This window comes from Cotesia glomerata, linkage group LG2 (assembly GCF_020080835.1).
Source record: "Cotesia glomerata isolate CgM1 linkage group LG2, MPM_Cglom_v2.3, whole genome shotgun sequence".
Classification (NCBI taxonomy): domain Eukaryota; kingdom Metazoa; phylum Arthropoda; class Insecta; order Hymenoptera; family Braconidae; genus Cotesia; species Cotesia glomerata.
In genome coordinates, this window is record NC_058159.1 from 16,099,214 (window position 1) to 16,120,686 (window position 21,473).

General features: G+C 36.1%; 1 protein-coding gene and 2 long non-coding RNA genes across 3 annotated transcripts in view; 2 read left to right on the forward strand and 1 right to left on the reverse strand.

Moving 5' to 3' along the window:
• Positions 1-3,430: 3,430 nt before the first annotated feature.
• Positions 3,431-4,738, forward strand: LOC123258892. The gene is made up of 2 exons (XM_044719159.1): positions 3,431-3,785; positions 3,847-4,738. The coding sequence occupies exons 1-2, from the start codon at positions 3,599-3,601 to the stop codon at positions 4,152-4,154; spliced, it is 495 nt and encodes a 164-aa protein (XP_044575094.1). The 5' UTR covers positions 3,431-3,598; the 3' UTR covers positions 4,155-4,738.
• A 10,697-nt stretch (positions 4,739-15,435) lies between these two features.
• LOC123258898 lies at positions 15,436-15,947 on the reverse strand. The gene is made up of 2 exons (XR_006508159.1): positions 15,687-15,947; positions 15,436-15,547 (listed from the first exon to the last, which is right to left on the reverse strand). It is a non-coding gene; the product is annotated as an uncharacterized LOC123258898 (long non-coding RNA).
• Positions 15,944-21,473, forward strand: part of LOC123258909 — a 22,703-nt gene continuing 17,173 nt past the window's right edge. Inside the window, exon 1 of the long non-coding RNA XR_006508170.1 lies at positions 15,944-15,955. This is a non-coding gene — a long non-coding RNA (uncharacterized LOC123258909). The remainder of the gene's footprint in view (positions 15,956-21,473) is intronic.

The following is a 21,473-nucleotide window of genomic DNA, read 5'->3' on the forward strand; positions in this document are numbered from 1 at the left end:
TAGACTGTACTTTTTTCCAATCAGTCGTTGGGGAGGGCTTTTTTTCAAGTCCTTCTTCTTTGTGACTTTGTCGGTTGGCTCTGGCGAATTTCGGTCCTTTCTCTTTCCAGGCCTTCTGTCAGTTTCACCCTTGTCCTCAGCAACAGATTCACCGTCACCGTCGGCTCCAGTGTCCATTGCTTCTTCCGTCTCAACTTCAGTTTGAATGCGTCGTCGTGATGACTGCCATTCCTCGTCCAGTTGTGTGTGTGTGTGTGTGTGTCTGTTTTTTTTTTCTTCCTTAGGGGGGGGGGGGGAATCCTTTTTACGGATTCTAGGCATTGCTGTTTGGCCTGGATATGTGGCGACTCGACGCAGCGTCATACTAAAACTCGACGCTGACGCCCCTACCCACTAAACCCTAAACCCCTTTCTCTTCTATCCTCTGATCCCCCATGGTACCGCCGTAAGGCATTTCTTCACGGGGGGAGGAATTAGCTGCTGCTCTTCCTTCTGGTGGCTAAGATGTTATTTCTTCCTTCTAGATTCTGTCTTTCGCTCTTTTCCTCTCAATGGATCGCAACTCTGTAAGCACTTTTGTAGCAAAAGTGCTTGGGGCGTTCCAGGCAGCTTCTGACGACAACATTGTTTCTACTATTACTCTGGTTGGGTTCTCTTTTTCAGAGTCTTCTCTAAATCATCGCGCTGTTGGTTGAAACGTGAATACACAAAGAAAACATGCTCCGCATCTTCATTGACCCCTGGACAGAACGGCTACTCTGGAGTATCATCGTGGTACACCTCCAGTGGTACACCTCCAGTAATATCATACTCCCTCGGACCGTTCTTTGTGTCATACTTCAGGACCCTGTTTTCAAAGTAGCTTGCTACGATCTTAAGAAAGTATTCTGGTACATTCTTCTCTTGGAGGGCCTGCATGATGCATTCCCAATTGGCGGAGTTGAAGGCGTTTCTGATGTCTAAAGTCGCCACCAAGCAATACTTCTTCGTTCCACCCTTCCATCTGGTTCCTTGTGTTTTTGGAATATTTTTTAAACGGTTCTACCGATCAATTTTTAAAACTAATCAGCTCTGAACATCAAAAAACCACGTCGATCGCCGCCGATCCAGTCAAAATCGGTTGATTCGTTCGTGAGTTATCGTTGATGAAAGAAAACCAAAAAAAGTGGTTTTTCGGAATTACTCCAAAATTTCCGTTTTATCAATTTAAACTTGAAGATTCTTTATGAAGCTTAAAAAACTGCGTTGAATGCTACCAACCGCGTGAAAATCGGTTCATTCATTCAAAAGATTGCTATTTTAAAATTCAAAAAATAGTGTTTTATCATACTTTGGGGCTCAAAGAGCTCAAAAACATACAAAAGCTATTTTTTTTTAGCTCGGGGAGCTCAAAAATGTCATAAATGCAATTTCAAGCGTTTGGGTATGGAATTGGCGGGAAGTTGCAGTGATGACCTTTAGGGTCAACCGTTTTCCTAATTTTTTTTTTCTTAATCATATCGAAAATGTTGTTGGAAATGATGAAAAAAAAATCCTGTGAAAGCCACAGCCCTTAATATTAATATTAAGAACTCTCGCATGATAGATTTTAATTTCCCGTAAGATTAACACGGGGTAGCTTGTTGTTTTGAGTTTAGAATTTTATAACTCTTATGGTTCATTAAAAAAGCTAGACCAAATTATTTTCTAGTATGACATTGAACGCTCCACAAAAAAGCTCTCTCATAATTTTTCGATAAACTGACGCGTTTTGAAGTTATTCAACTTTAAAATATAATTGATAGTATTTTCTCGTTTTTTTTCCAATTTTTCGTCGAAACTATCGTTTATCAAAAAATTTTGTAAAATTTTTCAAATTTTTTGTATTCTTAATTTTATTTGGTTTAACAGATTATTTCGTTTAACTTTTAAATTTCTAATACTATCGTATCCTTATTTTTTAATAAATTCAAATTATTTTTTCTTTCAACTCAAAATTATTTTTACTTTTTTTTTCTTAACTTTGTGATATGAGAGTGAATTTATTGCAATTCTGAAATTTTTTCCTGGACCCTTCAACGAAAAATTTTCTTTGAGAACAACTCCTAAAAAAACTGATGGCTGCTCCTATGGTCACTTCTTAGATGACATTTCTGCAAAGAACTTAAAATTAAAAATATTGATTAATTAATAAATTATTTTAAACTCGTCGAAAAGAAAAGAAATAATGGATGAATTTGAACCAAAATACAAATAAATTTTGAACTGATAAAGAGAAAAGTAAAAAATCTCCATATTTTACAATTCTTTCTCTATCATTTTAAAGTCAATAAATTATTCAATCAGCTAGTAACATGAAATATTTGTGAAAAACTTAAATTAATACATATTTTCTTCATCAACCTCCACGCCGACCTGATGATCTCTGGGCTAACAAAAATTCATTTCGCTTTTCACTTAAAGTTTTGGCTGCTTTCTTGTGAACAATATCAAATAACTCCTTCAACTTATTCTTAATAACAGTTTTATTTTTGATTTGCGTGGATGATTGTTTTTGTTTGTAACTACGCTGCAAACTTTTTCACTTTTTAAACATTCTGAATAACTTATTGATTGCATTTAGAGTTATGAGTGATGTTAAGAGCTGATTAGTTTTTGGAATTGATCGGTAGAGCCGTTTAAGAGTTATTCCAAAAAAACCCCATTTGAAAAAAATTTTTTTGTAGTTTTTTTGCGATTTCTCAAAATCTACCGGTCCAAATCATTCTAAAGTATATTCAAAATCTAAGTTCAGTCAAGCCCTTTTGAATGGCACCAACCGCGATCAAATCGGTGAAGCCGTTCAAAAGTTATGAGAGGTTTACATCCATCCACACACACACACACACACACACACACACACATACGCAAGCACACAAACACACACACACACACACATACACACCCATACATACAGAGATACAGGCATACAGACACCATCGCGGGAATAGTCAGGGAAGCTTCTTAAGACCTGGAAACGTCGACATTCGATTAAAACTCAATTTTCGTAAAACGGGGTAAAACCAATAACTTCCTGATTTTTGAAAATCTTCGATTTTCTTAGCGGGAAGTTAAAAATAGTCGATTTTTTTTAAGGGGGTATTCTGGTCTAGAAATTTGAAAAAATCGATTTTTGAAGTGAAACTTCTTTAGAATCGTTGTGATTTCAAACCGGATGCAACGAAAAAACGACAGGTAAGAGACACAAATACAAAAATGTGTAGGATGAAGCCAGGGGAAAGAATGAGACAGAAATATACATACAATTTGTATATTATCGGTCTCTCCTCTTTGTTCCATACTTCGTAGCGTCCCCACTCCCGTCTTCTAAGCATAGTCGCCTGTAATTTGTGAGCCAGAGCGAGAGAGCAGATGTCAGTGTGTATGTATATTGCACACTGTTTAATACGTGCTTGTATTTGAGCATTTAATGTGTGTAGTGCATGTGAAAACTACGTGAGCTTACTGTACACTGTATGCGGCTGCGTATTACAGCGTTTTAGTAAGATAGCGTGGTGTGTTATTATTTAACTGTTTGTGAGTATTTTTATATCTTGTACTAAATAATAAATTTTATAAAATGCCGAAAACTAATGCCGAAATGTGTCGTCAATATCGACGCAAAAAAAATGAAATTAAAATGAAAAAAAATTCAGCAAAAAGTTCAACAGAACGTAGTCGCGAGTTTCGTGCACGTAAAAAACAATTATTGAACAATCAAAATAGATGTTCAGATATAAGTGTCAATGTGACTGATGTAATAAATGGTAAGTGTAAATATTTTTTAATCCTGTTTTAAGTATAAACTAATATATCAATGTTTTTCAGACCGAAGAGCGTCAGTATCTACAATTGATCTACAACATGAATTTCGAAGGCTGAACTTGAATCGACTTGAGACAATTACAAATGTTTTATATGATTTCTTAAATAAAAGAAAAGGGATGTCACTGTTTACCTTTAACTGTCAAAGCTTACGAGCTCATGTACAAGATCTGCAACATGACAATATAGTGTCATCGTCAAATTTTTTAATTCTTTCGGAGACATGGATGAATAATGAAGATATTGTAGACATTCCAAATTTTAATATTGTTGTTAATTACAAAGACCACGTACGAGGGCAGGCGGAGTAGCAATTTATCACAACGTAAATGATGGAGCCCGTGTTGTTACGCCACAAATGGATCTCAATGCACAACAGCTAGAATCATTGTCTGTTCAGCTTTCGAAAGTTGGAGAAATATGTGCCTGTGAGAGCAGAAATGACCAAGGAGATTTAATTTTGATCGTAGCAATTTACATCTTTCCCAACCAATCAATAAAATCAGTTATTGAATTTATACATGAAAATTTGATCAAATATACCCCAAAGGTATCGCGAATTCTCAAAAAGAATTATGATAAAATTCCGATGATTTTAAGTGGGGATTTTAACATAAATTTTGCATCAGATACAGCGCTTCCTTTGATTGAGTTTCTCGATACAACATTTTATTTAAAAATGTGTAACAATCGCACTCAATCAACTACAAGATCAAAAACGGTAATAGATGCAGTGTTCCAAAGATATATCAACCAAATTGAAACTAAAATATTTGTATCGTATTTTAGTTATCATAAGCCTCTTGTATCATTTGTTGAAACTGAAAATATGGAACTTGAGTAATAGATTATGTAACATATGTTAAATAAAATATAAAATATCTTTTAAAATTAATCAAAATACTTTTATTTTTGAACAATTAAACTTTGTAATTATCCTACCCTTGTTATAAATATTCATCTCATTCTTTTGTCGATTCACTGAAGTTTCACTTCTATCGTGTGTGAATCGCACACACACCTTTTTTTTTTTTTGCATATTTTCAAAGTTTAGACCCTTAAAAATATGTCCTTAAATGGATTTTTCAAAATTCGAATTATTTTCGAAGATACAGTCGATTTTGTGACGCAGCATCTAAGCCGGCCGATCGTCGCGAATCACACAATAAACAGTGGCAGTTTCTGGAAGACTTGAGCACTCGTTCTTTCCAAGAACTCTTTTGTTTTCGACATAAGCCTTCATATATATTCAATATATATTTTTATACTTCTATATATACCTTTATACATACTTAATTTACTAGGAATATACATACTAAATATACCAGGAACTGTTCAATGCGAAAGTTATAATGTTGATATTGTTTATCATTTATTATTCTGTTCAGTTTAGTTTCAATCTTGAAGCGAAGTAGGCAAGTGCTCTGTAGATAGTTTTGTGAAATAATAAATTTTGTTTTTTTTATTTGTCTAAAAAATGGATAGAAAAAGTGCGCGGGGGAGCAGTAGTCGTCCAGATAGGCACAAGAAGAAACGATTTTCATCAAATCAATTTACCGAATTATTGCGAATTATTTAGCTGTTGCCATTTTTAATGAAGGTTATTTACCCATCTTAAAAATGATGGAACTTATGGGCATCACCGTTGGTACTGAAGCTCATTCATTTGCTATCAGACGTAACGAAGTTCGGATTGAGCGCTCTGAGCTACGAGCTACTGCTGCTTCCAAAGAAGGCAGAACAGCTCGATTAGCTGAAAGAACTTCACAAAACATCGAATATGAAGTTAAGGAAGGCCCAATGTATGGATCTGGAATCGCCGATTAATCCAAAGTGAGTATTGAATGTTATTATACGAGTTATTCTACTATAATTGTTTCTCAAACTTTAAACGCGTTTTTCTCAAAACTACTTTTTTTGAAGTGGTTGACATGATATCTCAAGTTCTACCCGTTCGATTCTTTTGAAAGTTAGTGGGAATTTTCTTTATATATCTCTCTATCGCGTCTGCTTTGGATTTTTAAAAATTTCAATTTGGAGTATTTTTAAAAAATTCAAAAAGGTCAAAAAAAGGGGGTAAAAAAAAAATTGATATTTCATGTCGACGCCATTTTGTGAATTTTTTTTTTTTTCTTGACTGAGGTCAACGCGATAGCGACATCTTTACAGATTGAGAATTTTTCAAATTTTTTTGTTTCAGATCACTACAAGGGCTGGAATCATGTCAACCAGGGTGCACCGTTTTTTTTGTAGCCCCCACTTCACCGACCTGTAATTTGTCCAATTTATCATTTTTTTTTTTTTTCAATTTTTTTTTATATTCTTGAAACGTTAATAAACATCATATAAAAAAACCGATGGTAAAAATGTTCTTAATTTTTTTTTTATGTTAGTTTGAAAAATGCCTAAAATTTAGGCTTCTAGACCAGAATACCCCCTTAATCAGCCTAGTGTGTATGTATGTAAACTTCTTATAACTTTTGAACGGCTCGGCCGATCAGATTGAAATAGGTGGCGATCCAAAGAGTATCATTGCCATTAAATTTCGTAAAAATTTGAATCGATTCGATTTGCTAGATTTTGAGAAATTTTAAAAATAATATTTCTAAAAAATCATTTTTTTAGAATAACTTCAAAACGGCTGCACCGATCACTTCTAAAAACTATTTCACACTTGAGTTTAAAAAACCACATCGATTGCTACCAGTTCCGTCAAAATCGGTTGATTCAATCAAGAGTTATCGAAAACGAAAAATTTCGAAAAAAGTATTTTTTTTACATAACTTCGAAATTTTTTTTTGGATCGTTTTTGATGAAATAAAATAATTATTAGAGCCAAAACAACCACGCCGATCGCCACCAAGAACGTGAAAATTGGTTGATTGGTTCGTGAGTTATCGTTGTCGAAAAAATTCGGAAAAAGTGAATTTTTCAAATTTTTCTAAGATTTTTGGTTCGATTAATTCGTGTTCGAAAGTATATCATAGAATTCGAAAAACTGCATGGAATACTTCTAACCGCGTGAAAATCGATTCATTCATTCAGAAATTACTGCAGTTTAAAAATTCAAAAAATACTGTTTTATTTAATTTTCATCAGACTTTTAAGCTCGAAGACCTCAAAAGCTTAGAACAGCTAACTCTATGAGCTCGGAGAGCTCGAAATAACATGTAAATTATATTTTTGAGCTCGAAGAGCTTTAAAACGTCATAAGTGTACGTCATAAGTGCACGTAATTTTAAGTGTTCAGATATGGAGTTCGCGGGAAGTTGCAGGGATGGCCTTTAGGGTCAACCGTATTCCAGATTTTTTTATAACTTAATAAACGATATTTCTGCTATTACTAAATGAAATTCTAAAAAAGCGAATTAAAATAACGAATATAAATAATGCTGTGAAGCGGGAAAGAATAGGAGTTACGGTAATTATTACGTGAAGCGTTCCACATTCACGTAACAGGATATTGATAGGAAAGGATTGAGAAAGGAATGTGGAGAGGATCATCTTAATGTGAGTTTATAGAATATGCGAGAAAAATGATTAAATAGCTCGAAATTAAATATTTTCGGCCCACCTTACTCTCCGTGATATTATTCCAAATCTTACATAACGCCCGACCGTGTCAATTATTCAAATTTTTTCAAATTTGAAAACTTTCGTTCTTGATTCTAACTACCTCAAAAATAATAATAAATTTGGAAGGTGAGGATATGTATAATAGTTTTTTATGTAATTATAAAAAAAACTTTATGTCATATGCATCAATTACAATATAAAACGATAGATAGCTGGTAGATAATACCTGAGAATCAATAGTAGCAATTGTCGATATGTCATTGAGCTGATTGAGAATCTCCATCGCATATTTATATTCCCCTTTGGCTTCGAGAACTATAGCATAATTCAAAAGTACTGCGGGATCTTGTGGTGCTAACAGATGTGCTTTACAGATAGTTTTCTCTGCTCCTTCGAGATCGTCCAAAGTTTTCAAAGCAACTTAAAAACAATAAGAGACACAATTAATTTGATGAAAAAATAGTTGATTACTAAGGTGAATCAAAATTTTATTAAATTTTTTCTTCTTTGCTCTCAACAGCTTACATGTTTGTGTTCCATAAGAACATATGGTTATTAACCCTTCAGAACTATTGAGTAGGATGATTCTCTCATACCTCTTTAAAAATCTTTTTTTCCCTAAAAATAAATGAAATGATGACTTGAAAATTTTTTCTCAAAAACGCTAAAAAAGAAAATGTCTGGCTCGGACATTGTGACCTCCTGGCACAATGTTTAATGTCTCGCGCCTAAAGATTTTCCTGGAGGCCACCACGAGTTTATGAAGTTGGAAGATGCTCGGTCTCTTGGAACCGAGCCTTCGTTTCGACTAGCTCTTCTCTGGATGTTGCATTATTCAGATACTCGGTTACACATAAAATTAATTGAAACTAAGAATAGAGAGATTGGAACGAGACTAAGTTGGCTAAGTTAGTTATTATAATTTAACAAAACGAAATTTATCGTGTAAATTACTCTTAAATTCTAAATTCACTGTAAAACGTAGAAAAACTTGAAAAAAAAATCTAAAACTATCACACTGTTTCCTATTAACAGTTCACTTGGAAACCTACCATCTCCACTAATAAACGTATTTTCACTGGCTGACTGACTAGCAGCTGCAATTAAACACTCGTTTTTGCGTTATTTGAAATATCCTTTGCGAAACTCTTATAACCACTACACTCCATGAAACATAATAAAACATCATATAATCAATCGACTAGATATATTAAAATGTATAAAAAAAAAAAGACAAAATGAAAAAGGAAGTTTAAGTGAGTTTACTTGATTAATTGCGTAAAGTAAAATCATTAAAATATTTCAGTAAAAATTTTAGTAAAATCGTTTGGATTAAAGTTAATAAAAATCAGTTATAAATTTTTGATTGTCAAAATAAAATTGTTTGTAGTCAAATTAGAATCAGAAGATATATGGTGAGGAATGCCTATTCCGAAGGCTTTCGCCTACCTCCGAACAGGCTCATACCTAGGCTTGAAAAAGCTATACTCGTACGTATATTTGTCCTACCCTCACGCAACAAAAACACATCCAAGTTTGCGGGCGAGTAAAAATCCTGCCCTCAAGCTTTTACGCTATCATTGGGCAGATGTGAATGGAATTGAATTTAATGTCGATCTTTCCTCGTACTCAGTCAACTGTAACAACCCATTCAACGACTGCGTTAGCCTGATCGGTAGTATAATAACAACAACCCGACCAGTTACCAGCAAGACCCATGTGGGAAGGTGCAGCCGTAAGACCTGTTTGAGCCATAATACTTATGCCCCCTACAAGAGTCTCGATCGTGTATATCTGTCTAATTTAATCCCCAAACTTTGAGCTTACCTTCGTTGCCAAATAATTTGACCACGTTACGAGGCCTTGCTCGGTAAAATTAAAATCGCTTAAATCTTTATGATTACATATATTCATCAAGCATGATCTGATTTGATTTAACTTGATCTGATCATATCTAAACTTTTTTTCCCGCGTAATAATCAGATTAAATTAGATCTCCATAGATCAAGTCAGATCTATTTATATCTAACTAGTTGTTACCCGCCTGCTCCGCTGGGCACTTAGCATTGTATTTAGAATTTAATAGAATTGTATTTTTAGAACTAGACTTGAAATTAAATTCGAGTATTGTTTTGCACAGATTCTAAATTCCATCGGATTGGCCTGTACCTTTTAACCATGTGATTATTCTAGCAAATACTCATTAGAACTTTCAATGTGCAATCACTATAACATTCTCGTGGCTTTCTTCCAAAAATGAATAATAATTAACATAAAGAAAAAAATTTGAAATAAGCATTGAAAGTTTTAGTTAAAGTGATCGCAGGTCTTATAACTGAATTTAAAATCGACCCAGCGTAAAGTGCGACGAATTTTGCTGTTATCTATGATTCTATCAAATTTTATATCTGTCAGAACAGTATTTGAAGAATTGGCGTATGTGACAGTTAACACATCCGATCTTTATACGGGCTTTGTCAAGGCTCTTGATCGCGCTAGCCTCGTCTACCTCGCAGAAGGCTGCCCGATCGCCTCGTGGTGTAAGTTTTGTCAGATTAACACGTTTTATCTCCAAGCTGTTGGTAAAGTCTCGTTGAATTGCTTCACGGTCGTCCTTCTCGGTAGATACTCTATCCAAGTCAAAGATCTCAATCATTGTTTTTGGTGTGAGTGTTCTGACCGTACCGATGTTAGCAGTTGCTCTTTCTATCGCAGCCGTGAAAGTAGCAGTGTCTTCAGTATTACGACTCATTTCTAGAAGAACACTCCCGCGCTTTGTTTATTTGATAGACTTTATGTCTACTCCATTCTCGACAGGGTTTACCTTGGTCTTGATTTCCTTGAGGAGATCGGCATACCTTCGCCCTTCAGCTAGTTGGACAAGCACAGCCTTTGTTTTTATCTTTTTCCTCCTTGGTTTCTTAGAGCCATCATTGCTTGGCTGGTTTTTGGCTGTAGCAGATTAAGCCGCTGGCTCCTGTTTTGTTTCCTTCTTCTTCTTTTGCCGAGTTACTTTTTAACGGTTATTCCTGTCACTTGGTCGCCCTTTTTTAATTTAAGGGCGCTACTGGAATTTTTATTACGGTTTCTAGAAACGGTCCAAGCAAGAGAGATATCAAAGGGTCGAGAGAAAATTATGACTAGGCTTGACAAAAATAACAATTATTTTTAAATTTAAATCTTCAATTTATTCCACTAATTTTCCAATATTTCAAAATAATAACTTATACACCCACTCTTATAAATTATCAAAATCGCTTAATCTTGACAGTACCCTCATAAGGAGCGTCTATACTACAGTTTCTATTAAAAAGTCCCTTTCTCCTGACAGTACCCTCATAAGGAGCGTCTATACTACAGTTTCTATCAAAAAGTCTCTCTCCTGACAGTACCCTCATATGGAGCGTCTATACTGCAGTTTCTCATTAAATCGTGCTGTCCACCGGACCCTCACGCTCTACGACTCAATATTTGACCTTGGGTGGTTGCCTGGACCCCTGCACAAGGTTTAAACCGTCCTTAGCCCTTTCGCTGTCACCCGGACCCTCACTACGGGACTAAGGAACCTGAAGTCGACTAGGACAGAGGAGGATACCATGAACCTAGTCAACAACCTGCTAATCCTAACCTTCTCGAAAGCCCGTGAACGAGGAGTATATAATGTAAAGTATTTCCGCACACACACACACTTTTGAATAAATCAATTTACCCAAAATAACTCACTTAATTTTAATTAACAATAATTCTTAATCTTTACACTTTACAATATTATAGCTTCCCATATACCTTCCTGGGAATCAATTTCAAATTTTCCCGGATCCTAACCATGACTTCAAAAAATAATTAAATTTAAAGTCTGAATCTTATTTTTCTTAATTTATCACAGTAGCTTTCTTGAAACCAAAAGTTATGATTCATTAAAATTGAATTTAATCTGCCTGAGAATTCGGCTTAGCGTCCATCTTAAATTTCCGAGTGGATTTGAGATAGAAATGTTAGCTTGGCTAAATTTTCCAAGGTTAAAATTTTATTATAATTTCCTCAATAATTATTTACTGGGATTTTAAAAAAACTTATTTATCGAAGTCTTGAACAATTTCAATTTGATTATAATTTCAACTTTATTTTAGTTTTAAATTTCAAAGATAAATTTTAATTATAAATTTTTACTTTTATTTTTAGAATTATTTTAATTTAGAGATTGATCTTAGTTATTAATTTTAATTTTAACTTTAGAAAATTTTATATTATTTTAATTTAACTTTGGTTTAATTTTAATCGTAATAAAAATATTTAATTTTGATTGACAAATTTTTTTTTTAATTTTAACTATTAGCTTGACTTTAACTTAATCATTAATTTTAGTTTTATAAATCTTATTTTAAAATTTTAACTTAAATTGTCTTAATTTTAGCCTTACTATCAATTATAATTTAATTTTAATTTCGGAATTTTATTGTTAATCTTAACTTTTAATTTAATTGTTCTTAACCTCGAATTATAAATTTAGTTATTAAATAAATTCAAACAATTAATTAATCTAGTGAGTAGAAGAAGGAACCTGGCCAATGCCTAGTATTTCCTCGAGCATCGCAGTTTATTTCACAGAGGTTAATTTTCGATATCTGGGATTGTTATAAAATTCCTGGAGACTTCAGTTTTTTTCCATTTCGTACTCAGGTCCCGGTGTAATAGCTACAACAATCTCCAGTGTGGTTGCTTTGTTTTATTTCTACGCTGCTTTCATGATGACTATCATTTTGTTCCACAGTAGGTTCGAAGGACAAAGATAATTACCTTGTGTCTTCCGAATTCCGTGGCTGCTGTGTCGGGTTCCGTCTTCACAATGTCTTCTCTCAATGCGAAAACTTCATTTTCCCTTGGTGCAATCTTATCCCCACCCTCGAAGCACTTCCACTCTTGGCCCCAGAACTTATTTTATTTAATTTTCACTGCGCGAGCATCTTAGATCACAGCGCCCTATGATCCATCGATAATTAACCATAGTTGGGGTGAGGGCCTTCAATAGATAATAAAAAAGCCCCGTGACAACTTTAATCCAGGTATCATCCCGGGCTGTCTTTTCCTGTGCTGGCTCGTCGTTTGCTGAAGAAGAGCTAGATGTGGACGGTTGTCTTTTTCTTGCCATGGTGGTGTGGTTGGAGTAACCTGAAGTGGCTGTCGTTTTTTGGTCAGGCCCGGAGTTGTTTGTGTCGCTGACGCCGACATGCCTCCATGCCTAGTGATTTGTTGGCCAGCCTATGTGCCGTAGCAATGGACGTAACCAACTTTCTGATCTCATGATGGAAATTCTTCTTGTCCTTCATGAAATCAGCTAGCTCTTCGATCTTGCTACCGAGCCGCTCCATTGGCGATTGTTGGCCAGTGACGGTCGGTACAGAGTCAATCTTTCCTCAGTAAGCATGGATAGTAACGGGAGCAAAAGGTCCTCCACTTTTTGGAGGAACGTTTGTTGACTGTCCATCTTCTTCCATCACGGCTGTTTTCGTACTCCCTGTAGCATTTCTAGACAGCGGAGACATGGGGTCCAGGCCCGTTTGCACACCTTCCCTCACCGGCACTGAGGTATCCATCCCCTGTACAGTAAACGATGTTTAAAAGTTCTGTGACATTTCCATATCGTTTTTTTTCGCTAGATTTTGGTCCACCCCGAGTATTTTATTTCCTCAGTGCTCGAAAAGCTCAAAAGTATAAAAAAGCTATCTATTTGAGCTCAGAGAGCTCAAAATAACAAATAAATTGTATTTTTTAGCTCACAAACATCATTAGTGTAATTTTAAGCCCCTACGTATGAAATTAGCGGGGAGTTGCAGGGATGGCTTTCAGGTTCTACCATTTTCCTAATTTTTTTTGTAAAGATATAACGCATAGTCAACAAAGAAACTCGGTATTTATTTCTCCACATTATACTGCTAAATGATTTTATTGTTTGTTTGAAATTAGGTTCAAAAAGATCCGAATACCTGAACAATTTTACCTGTCTAAGAAATGTAATATAAAAGGAATTAGTAGATTTTACTACGTTACCACGTTTTCCATAAACATAAACATTACTAATTTTTGTAAATTTATTATTTTTATTTAATCCTCAATTTTTTCAAAATTTACTCAATTAATTTTTCTAAATTATTGATTTTTTCAAATTATGCATGAGGTAATTTTTTAAGTTATTAATATGAATTGATAAATTAAAAAAAAAAAAAAAAACATCAAATTTGTATATCATTTAGAAAAAAAAAAAAAATTTTACGAATTGTATTGTAACGGGTTGGTACCGTCCATTGGTCACCCCTTTATTTAAATTTAATAATTAAGGGCGCCACTGGAATTTTTATCACGGTTTCCAGAACCGGTCCAAGCAAGAGAGATATCACAGGGTCGAGAGAAATCATAAAAATTTGACATAAATAATAACAAGTAGATTTGACATTGATCATGAATTTATTTTCTTAATTTTACATAATTAAATTCTATTTTAATTCTCACACACACTCACATACCCGAAAAATTTTCTTAATCCTAACAGTACCCTCTGAAGGAGCGTCTATACTGTAGTTTCTATCATAGTTTCTTATTCCTACGATACCCTCATAAGGAGCGTCTATATCATAGTTTCTATCATAGTTGCTTATTCCTGACGGTACCCTCATATGGAGCGTCTATACCGCAGTTTCTACCTAAGTCGCGCTGTCCACAGGACCCTCACGCTCTAAGACTCTAGATTTGACCTTGGGTGGTCGCCCGGACCCCTGCCCAAGGTTCAAACCGTCCTTAGCCCTTTCGCTGTCGCCCGGACCCTCACTACGGGACTAAGGAACCTGAAGTCGACTAGGACAGAGGAGGATACCATGACACTAGTCGACAACCTGCTAATACTAACCTCCTCGACAGCCCGAGAACGAGGAGTATATAATGTAAATTTAATTTTTTCACACACACACACACACACACACAATATAATAATTTCATCCAAACACACTCTTGACTCTAATTAACAATCATTTTTAAAATTCTTAAATACTTTTTTTTCAACATGACTTCCTGGGAATCAATTTTCCCGGTCCCTAACTTGACTTCGATAAATAATTTTATTTAATTTTGGTCGCTTAGTTATTAATATCACAGCAGCGTTTTATTCAACCAAAATTTTAGATTAATTAAAATTTACTCGAATTCAAACTGCCTGAATAATCGGCTTATGTCTATTTTGAATTCCAGTAAGAATTTGAGACTTAGTCGTCAACTTGGCTAAATTTTTATGTTCATTATTTTTGAAACTTATCACACTGGAATTTGACAATTTTATTTATCGAAGTTTTTGAACAATTTTGATCTATTGACAATTTTACGCTTGTAATTTTTTTATAAATTAATTTACTGCTTGACAATTGTAATTTTTTAAAGAATTTTATTTTATTTAAAAATTTTTGATATTTTCCCACAGTTAATTTTAATGAATAATTTTCATTTTTAAATTTTAATTTATTTTTAATTGTTGATTTTATTAATCAATTTTAATCTAACTCGGATAAATCTCTAATTTTAATTCCCTTTAGTTTTATTTTAATTTATAATTTATAATAAATTTAATCGACAGAATTTCGCTCAGATGAATGACGCAATTTAACTCAAATTTGTCGATATTGAACTTTCTGATTTTATAAATTTTAACTTGAACTTATTTGACCAATTTTATAGAAATATTAATTTTAATTTTAACCTCTTTTATTTTTAATTTTGAAATTTTTCGACTTGTCAAATTTTCTATTTATTTAAATTTCATTTTAACTAATTTTAACTTCGACTTATAATTTAGATATTTTATTTGAATTCGGATAATTAATTAATTAATCAAGTAAGGTGATTGGAAGACGGAACCTGGCCTGTGCCTAGAATTTCCGGGAGCGACGCAATAATTTACCGAGGTTAAATTTTCTGTACCTGAGAAATTTTTGGCGATTTCTTTTCTTTTAATTCGGCTTCCGTAGTCGTTTCTGTGGCCTTCGGTCTAGGCAAATTTTGTCCGCCAAATTACACAGCTCTATCAGGTATCTCGGATCTGGTTAATTGCGTCGTAGCTCGGGATTTAGTCAACGGTAAATTAAATCTGGAAATTCAGGATAGTTAGAATAATTATTGGAGGATATTTAGGCTGGCTAAATGCCTAGCAATAAATATCAATTATAAATGTTCAATTAATCGCTCTGAAGGTTCCACAAGAAACTCAGAGGAAAATAAATAATTACCTGTTTTCCAAGATCTCGTGCTGGTGTCTCGGGCTCCGGCTTCACAATGTCGCTTTTCGGTGCGCCAACTTCACTTGCCCCTGGTGTGGAATTATCCCCACCCGCGGAACGCTTATTTTCTAGGCCCCGGAACTTATGTTAATTTTTATTGTTACTGCGCGAGCATCCTAGACCACAGCGCCCAGTGATCCGTCGATAACTAACCGCGGCTAGGGTGAGGACCTTCAACGGATAATGAAGGAGCCCCGTGACAGTATTTTGAAAAAAGGGTATGAATAAATGTTTTAAACTAATAATTATTGGAAAAATGTATTAATTAAATTGTTAATTTATCGAAAAATAGAGTAAGTTATTTTTATAATAATAAGAAATTTAAAAAAAATCATTTTCAACAAAAAAACCTCAAAGTTAGCAGTGTCATTTATTTTGTAACTATAAACTATATTATTCTTAAGTTCAATTGAAATTTTACTTACGTTTAGAGTTCTGCAAAACTCCTCAAATTCATATTTATCTTTAGGCTTTAGAGTTGTAATTTTTTTTAGACACTGAATGATATCCAAAATCATTAGTAGATTCAATTGTTGATAAAGTGTCATGATATATTTATATTTATATTTATATTATTATATGTTTATATATAATATTTATATTTTTAACTTCTTGCGAAGAAAATTAAAAATTTTTAAATATCGGGAAGTTATTGGTTTGACCCCGTTTTTCGAAAATCGAGTTCTCATCAGATTTTAACGTTTTGAGGTCCTAGGAAGTTTCCCTGAATGTTTTCGCAATGATATCCGTATATCCGTATGTCTGTATGTGTGTTTGCCTGGATATGTGGCGACTCGACGCAGCGTCATACTAAAACTCGACGCTGACGCCCCTACCCACTAAACACTAAACCCCTTTCTCTTTTATCCTCTGATCCCCCATGGTACCGCCGTAAGGCATTTCTTCGCGGGGGGAGGAATTAGCTGCTGCTCTTCCTTCTGGTGACTAAGATGTTATTTCTTCCTTCTAGATTCTGTCTTTGGCTCTTTTCCTTTCAATGGATCGCAACTCAGTAAGCACTTTTGTAGCAAAAGTGCTTGTGGCGTTCCAGGCAGCTTCTGACGACAACATTGCTTCTACTATCCACTCTGGTTGGGTTCTCTTTTTCAGAGTCTTCTCTAACTCATCGCGCTGTTGGTTGAAACGTGGACATACAAAGAAAACATGCTCCGCATCTTCATTGACCCCTGGACACAACGGGCACTCTGAGGTATCATCGTGCTTAAAGCGGTGAAGATACTTCCGGTAACATCCGTGTCCTGATAACATCTGCGTTAAATAATAGTTGATCTCACCGTGACTCCGGTTGAACCACACATCAATCCGAGGTATGAGATGGTACGTCCACCGACCTTTCTCTGCAGCATTCCACTTCTGTTGCCATCTTGCGATGCTGTGTTGCCGTTTTTCCCTTCTAAGTTCTTCAGGGCTCAGTGTGGTTGACCTTTTTCGTTGATATAGGTTCCGTCTTTCCTCAGCTAGGACTCTGAGAGGCAGAGTACCGGAAATAATACACACTGCTTCCTCTGATATTTTGCGAAAGGCGCTAGCTACTCGTAGGGCACTCAGTCGATATACTGGTCCAGCCTTTCTCCATGATTCTTGCGTCTTTAGTGCGTCGGCCCAAATGGATATTCCGTAAGTGAGCACCGATGTGACTACTGATGATAATAATAGCCTCCTGCTCTGCTTTGGGCCTCCGACGTTTGGCATCAGTCATGCGAGACTAGCCCTCACTACTGACGCTTTGGCACTGACATGTTCCACTTGCTGCTTGAAGTTAAGTCGGGCATTAAGCATCACTCCCAAATATCCGATATAAGGTTGTGATGTGATTTCTTGTTCCCCGACTTTCAGCTTAATGGTCTCTACCACTTTTCTGCTGGTAATAAGCACTGCCTCAGTCTTGTATTGCGCCAGTTGCAGGTTCACTGCGTCCATCCACCGGTTAACGCGCTCAAAAGTGAGGTCGAACATATGGTTTATCTCGTCAAGGTGTTTGGCAACGATCACTACGGCTACGTCATCTGCATATGCTACGAGTTTGACGTTTCTTGGCAGAGTTAGTCTTAATAGACCGTCATACATAATATTTCACAGGAGCAGGTCTAGAACTGAACCTTGTGGTACACCTCCAGTAATATTATACTTCCTCGGACCGTTCTTCGTGTCATACTTCAGGACCCTGTTTTCAAAGTAGCTTGCTACGATCTTAAGCAGGTATGCTGGTACATTCTTTTCTTGGAGGGCCTGCATGATGCATTCCCAATTGGCGGAGTTATAGGCGTTTCTGATGACAGGTGAAATGTTGCCGTGACAGGTGAAATGTCCTCCAGTTCGCCTTGAGCTAAGTGGTAATGAAGCTCGCGTTGCTGCGGAAACAGCGCGGTAACGATTCTCTGCAGAAGTTGTGGGCATGTGGGTGCCGGCATTTGTTTGACTTTTAGGTGAGTCATGACCACCTTATACGGTCTACCCCACAGGTCTTTCCACCTCGTTGATAAGCTCTTTTCAGCATTGCCTCTTACTATCCTTGATGGCTTTGTTCAATGATCGATGGGCTTTTTTGTTCTCTGCGACCAGCTCCGCAGAATTAGGTCGTCGATAGCCACGCTGGGATATTCTTCTTTTCTTTAGACACTCTTTCCGAAGAACGCTGATGTGGTCGTTCCACCAGTGTACTGCCGGGCGTTGGCTTATGCTACGTTTCCGGACCATACTTGCGTCACAGGCCTGGACAACTCTTTTCATCAGGTCCTTGGTCATTTCTTCTGCGGATCCAGTAGTAATCGGTTTAATATTCAGGGCTATTACCAATGTGCTTGTGTCAAAAGACTTCACTTTCCATCCAATGGTATTGAGTGACTTGATTGGTCTTTTCGTATTCCGGCCATGTGATATTTCCCAGAGAGTTGCCTTGTGGTCACTGGCTGTGTAGATATCAATTACCTTCCAGTCGTATTTCCCACTGATGAAGCTGCTGCTGACGAAAGTGAGATCTACAATAGAGCTTGCTTCTCCTTTAGTATAGGTTGGCGTATCACCACTGATGAGCTGGACTACATCTAGTGTAGTAAATGCTTCTAGTAGTGCTTTTCCCCGCGCATTGGTCTGCTTGCTGCCCCAGTTTACTGCCGAGGAGGAAGTCACCGGCAATCGCGACTGGATAATGCTGCTTGGCGTCCTCGGTCACTTTGTCCAAGAATTCAGTGAATTCAACAATGGATAGGCTAGGTGGCGCATAACAGCTGTATAAACGGACGCCGTTAACTGTTGCTGCTATAAAGCCGGCATTATCATTGTTAACTACACTCTGGAAGGGATGCTTACCACAGGACTAGATGACAGCCTTGGCAGTGCTGTCAGATTCCCAAGGCTTGGTATTCAGTTGTCTGTATGGCTCTGCTATCATTACTAAGTCTAACTCTAGTTCTCTTGCTGTTTGCATAAGCAGATCATATGCAGCTTCGCAATGGTTTAGGTTTAGCTTCACATCTGTTTCTCGCATATTCTATAAACTCACATTAAGATGATCCTCTTCACATTCCTTTCTCAATCCTTTGTTACCAATATCCTGTTACGTGAATGTGGAACGCTTCACGTAATAATTACCGTAACTCCTATTCTTTCCCGCTTCACAGCATTATTTATATTGTGATGCCTTTTCCGGCACTGGCGTCGACAGGACCGGATCAGGTCAACAAAAATTAATTGGCCTACCTGGTTCGTAGATTTGGTTGGGCGCCAGGAACTCAATGTTCCACGGGTCGATATCGCTGTTGATCTTCGTTGGGCGGCGGGTCGGTGGTGAAGAGATTCAAAAATCGAATAACGGCAATCGACGGACAAAGAAATCGAAATTGGAAGATGGGATCGGTTTTTTCAGAGCAACAACAATGAAAAAAATAATTGAGGCGTGCAATTCTAATCCAGCAACGGTTTATTCAACAACAAATATATTCTGTCGGCAATGTCGCATTAATAACAAAAATTATTTTTAACGCAAAAATAATTCTAACGCAAACTAGTGCTAACGCAATGATTCAACATTTCAAAATAAAACAAATTACAAAAAAAAAGTAATCAAGTAACCAAAAAAAAAAAAGTACAAAGTCTTTTCGTTAAAAAAAAAAATATTAATTAATTCAACTCGCAAAATTTATTCAAAAATTAAAAAGGAAATAATTATTTCAATCGCAAAATTTTATCAAAAATTTCAATCGCCAAATTTAATAACAAAATCTCAATCGCAAAACTTTATCAAAAATCGCAACCGCAAAATTTATTTAAGAAGTTTTCTTTTTTTTTTAAAAAAAAAATAATAATTTCAATCGCAAAATTCAACCAATAATTTCAATCGCAAAATTCTTAATACACAAATTTCTAGATAATATAATAAATTCAATCGCAAAAACCTAATAAAGATCTCAAAATTATTCAAAAATAATTCAAATCGCCAAATTGTTCAACAATGACAAGAAAAAAAAATCAAATTATGCGAAGTATTCAAATTCGTCAACCTATTTTCCAAAGCAATTTACTAAGCCGCTTTGTCGGGTATTTGAAGCTCGAGGTAGGTAAACAGTACTTATAATCCCGACCAAAAATTTCACACACACAAACACGCGACTCAACGGTACCGTGCCGCAGAGTGTCGTCACTAAGCTTTGAAAATACCGCACGGAATTTATCTAATTCCGTGCAACTCGAATCATTAACAAATTATTTTAACACGACGAAATTCGCGGTGATGACACCCTGGGGCTAATAAAGACAGCGACCAGACTTACCCTGCAGCTACCGTAGACGTCTCGGGCGATGCTGGCTAAGTAGGCGAAGTTGGCGGCAAAACTGACGGAAGAGCGTCGATGTCTCGGCGATGGCGTGTCCGGGGTCGTAGTGTCCAAAACAACTCGGCGAAATATTGCACAATAATGTACACAATTGTACTCACGTCAGCAACAAATTTTAAAAAAAAAATTAAACAGCAAAAAATAACCAAAAGAGAACTGCACGATGCCACAGTCACGGCGTCCAGATCAGAATTGCATGTTAATATGGCTGCCTCCTCGGCAACCTATGCTCTTTTTCTTTTCGGTTCGTTCCAAAAACTCGCATCCAATCAGCTCACAGCTTCTTCTAGCCGGCCGTTGTATTACGGGATGCGTCCAGTATTCCGTTGCGATCGATGATTGGTCGATACTTCGATTAGTGATCAGCCTCGTGTTCAGATGGCGCCTCGCATACTTGTTGTTGATCGCTCTCCGTCGTCATTGGTCCATTCAAATTTTCTCGTCGTTCCATCCTCGCGGCCAAATGTCGCGTTGATCGTCGATGGCTCGTAGAAATTCGCGGGTCGTCTGATCGCTATAGTCAAGTCTCACTCACTCATGCATTCAACAATAGTTCACCCTCATTCCGGTATTCTTTTTATTTAAATTTTTAATTTAAATTCGGCGCGTTTTCTTTTACTAATTTTACCTCGAGCTTGTCATTCTGATTGGGAGGCTGCTTGGGGCGACACAGGCGCGTCGAATCTCTGCTTTTCCTCAGCTTAGCCAACCTAATAATTTTAGAACTCGGAACTTCAAATTTTAGAAAATTTTTCCCATGTCACAATATTTATAAAAATGTGGAACGCTTCACGGTTCCAATATCTTCATGTCTGTTTGTTTGTTATCTTCTGGAGTGCCTCTTTAAATACTGGGCACCTGGATGCGCCGGTATGATGGGCCG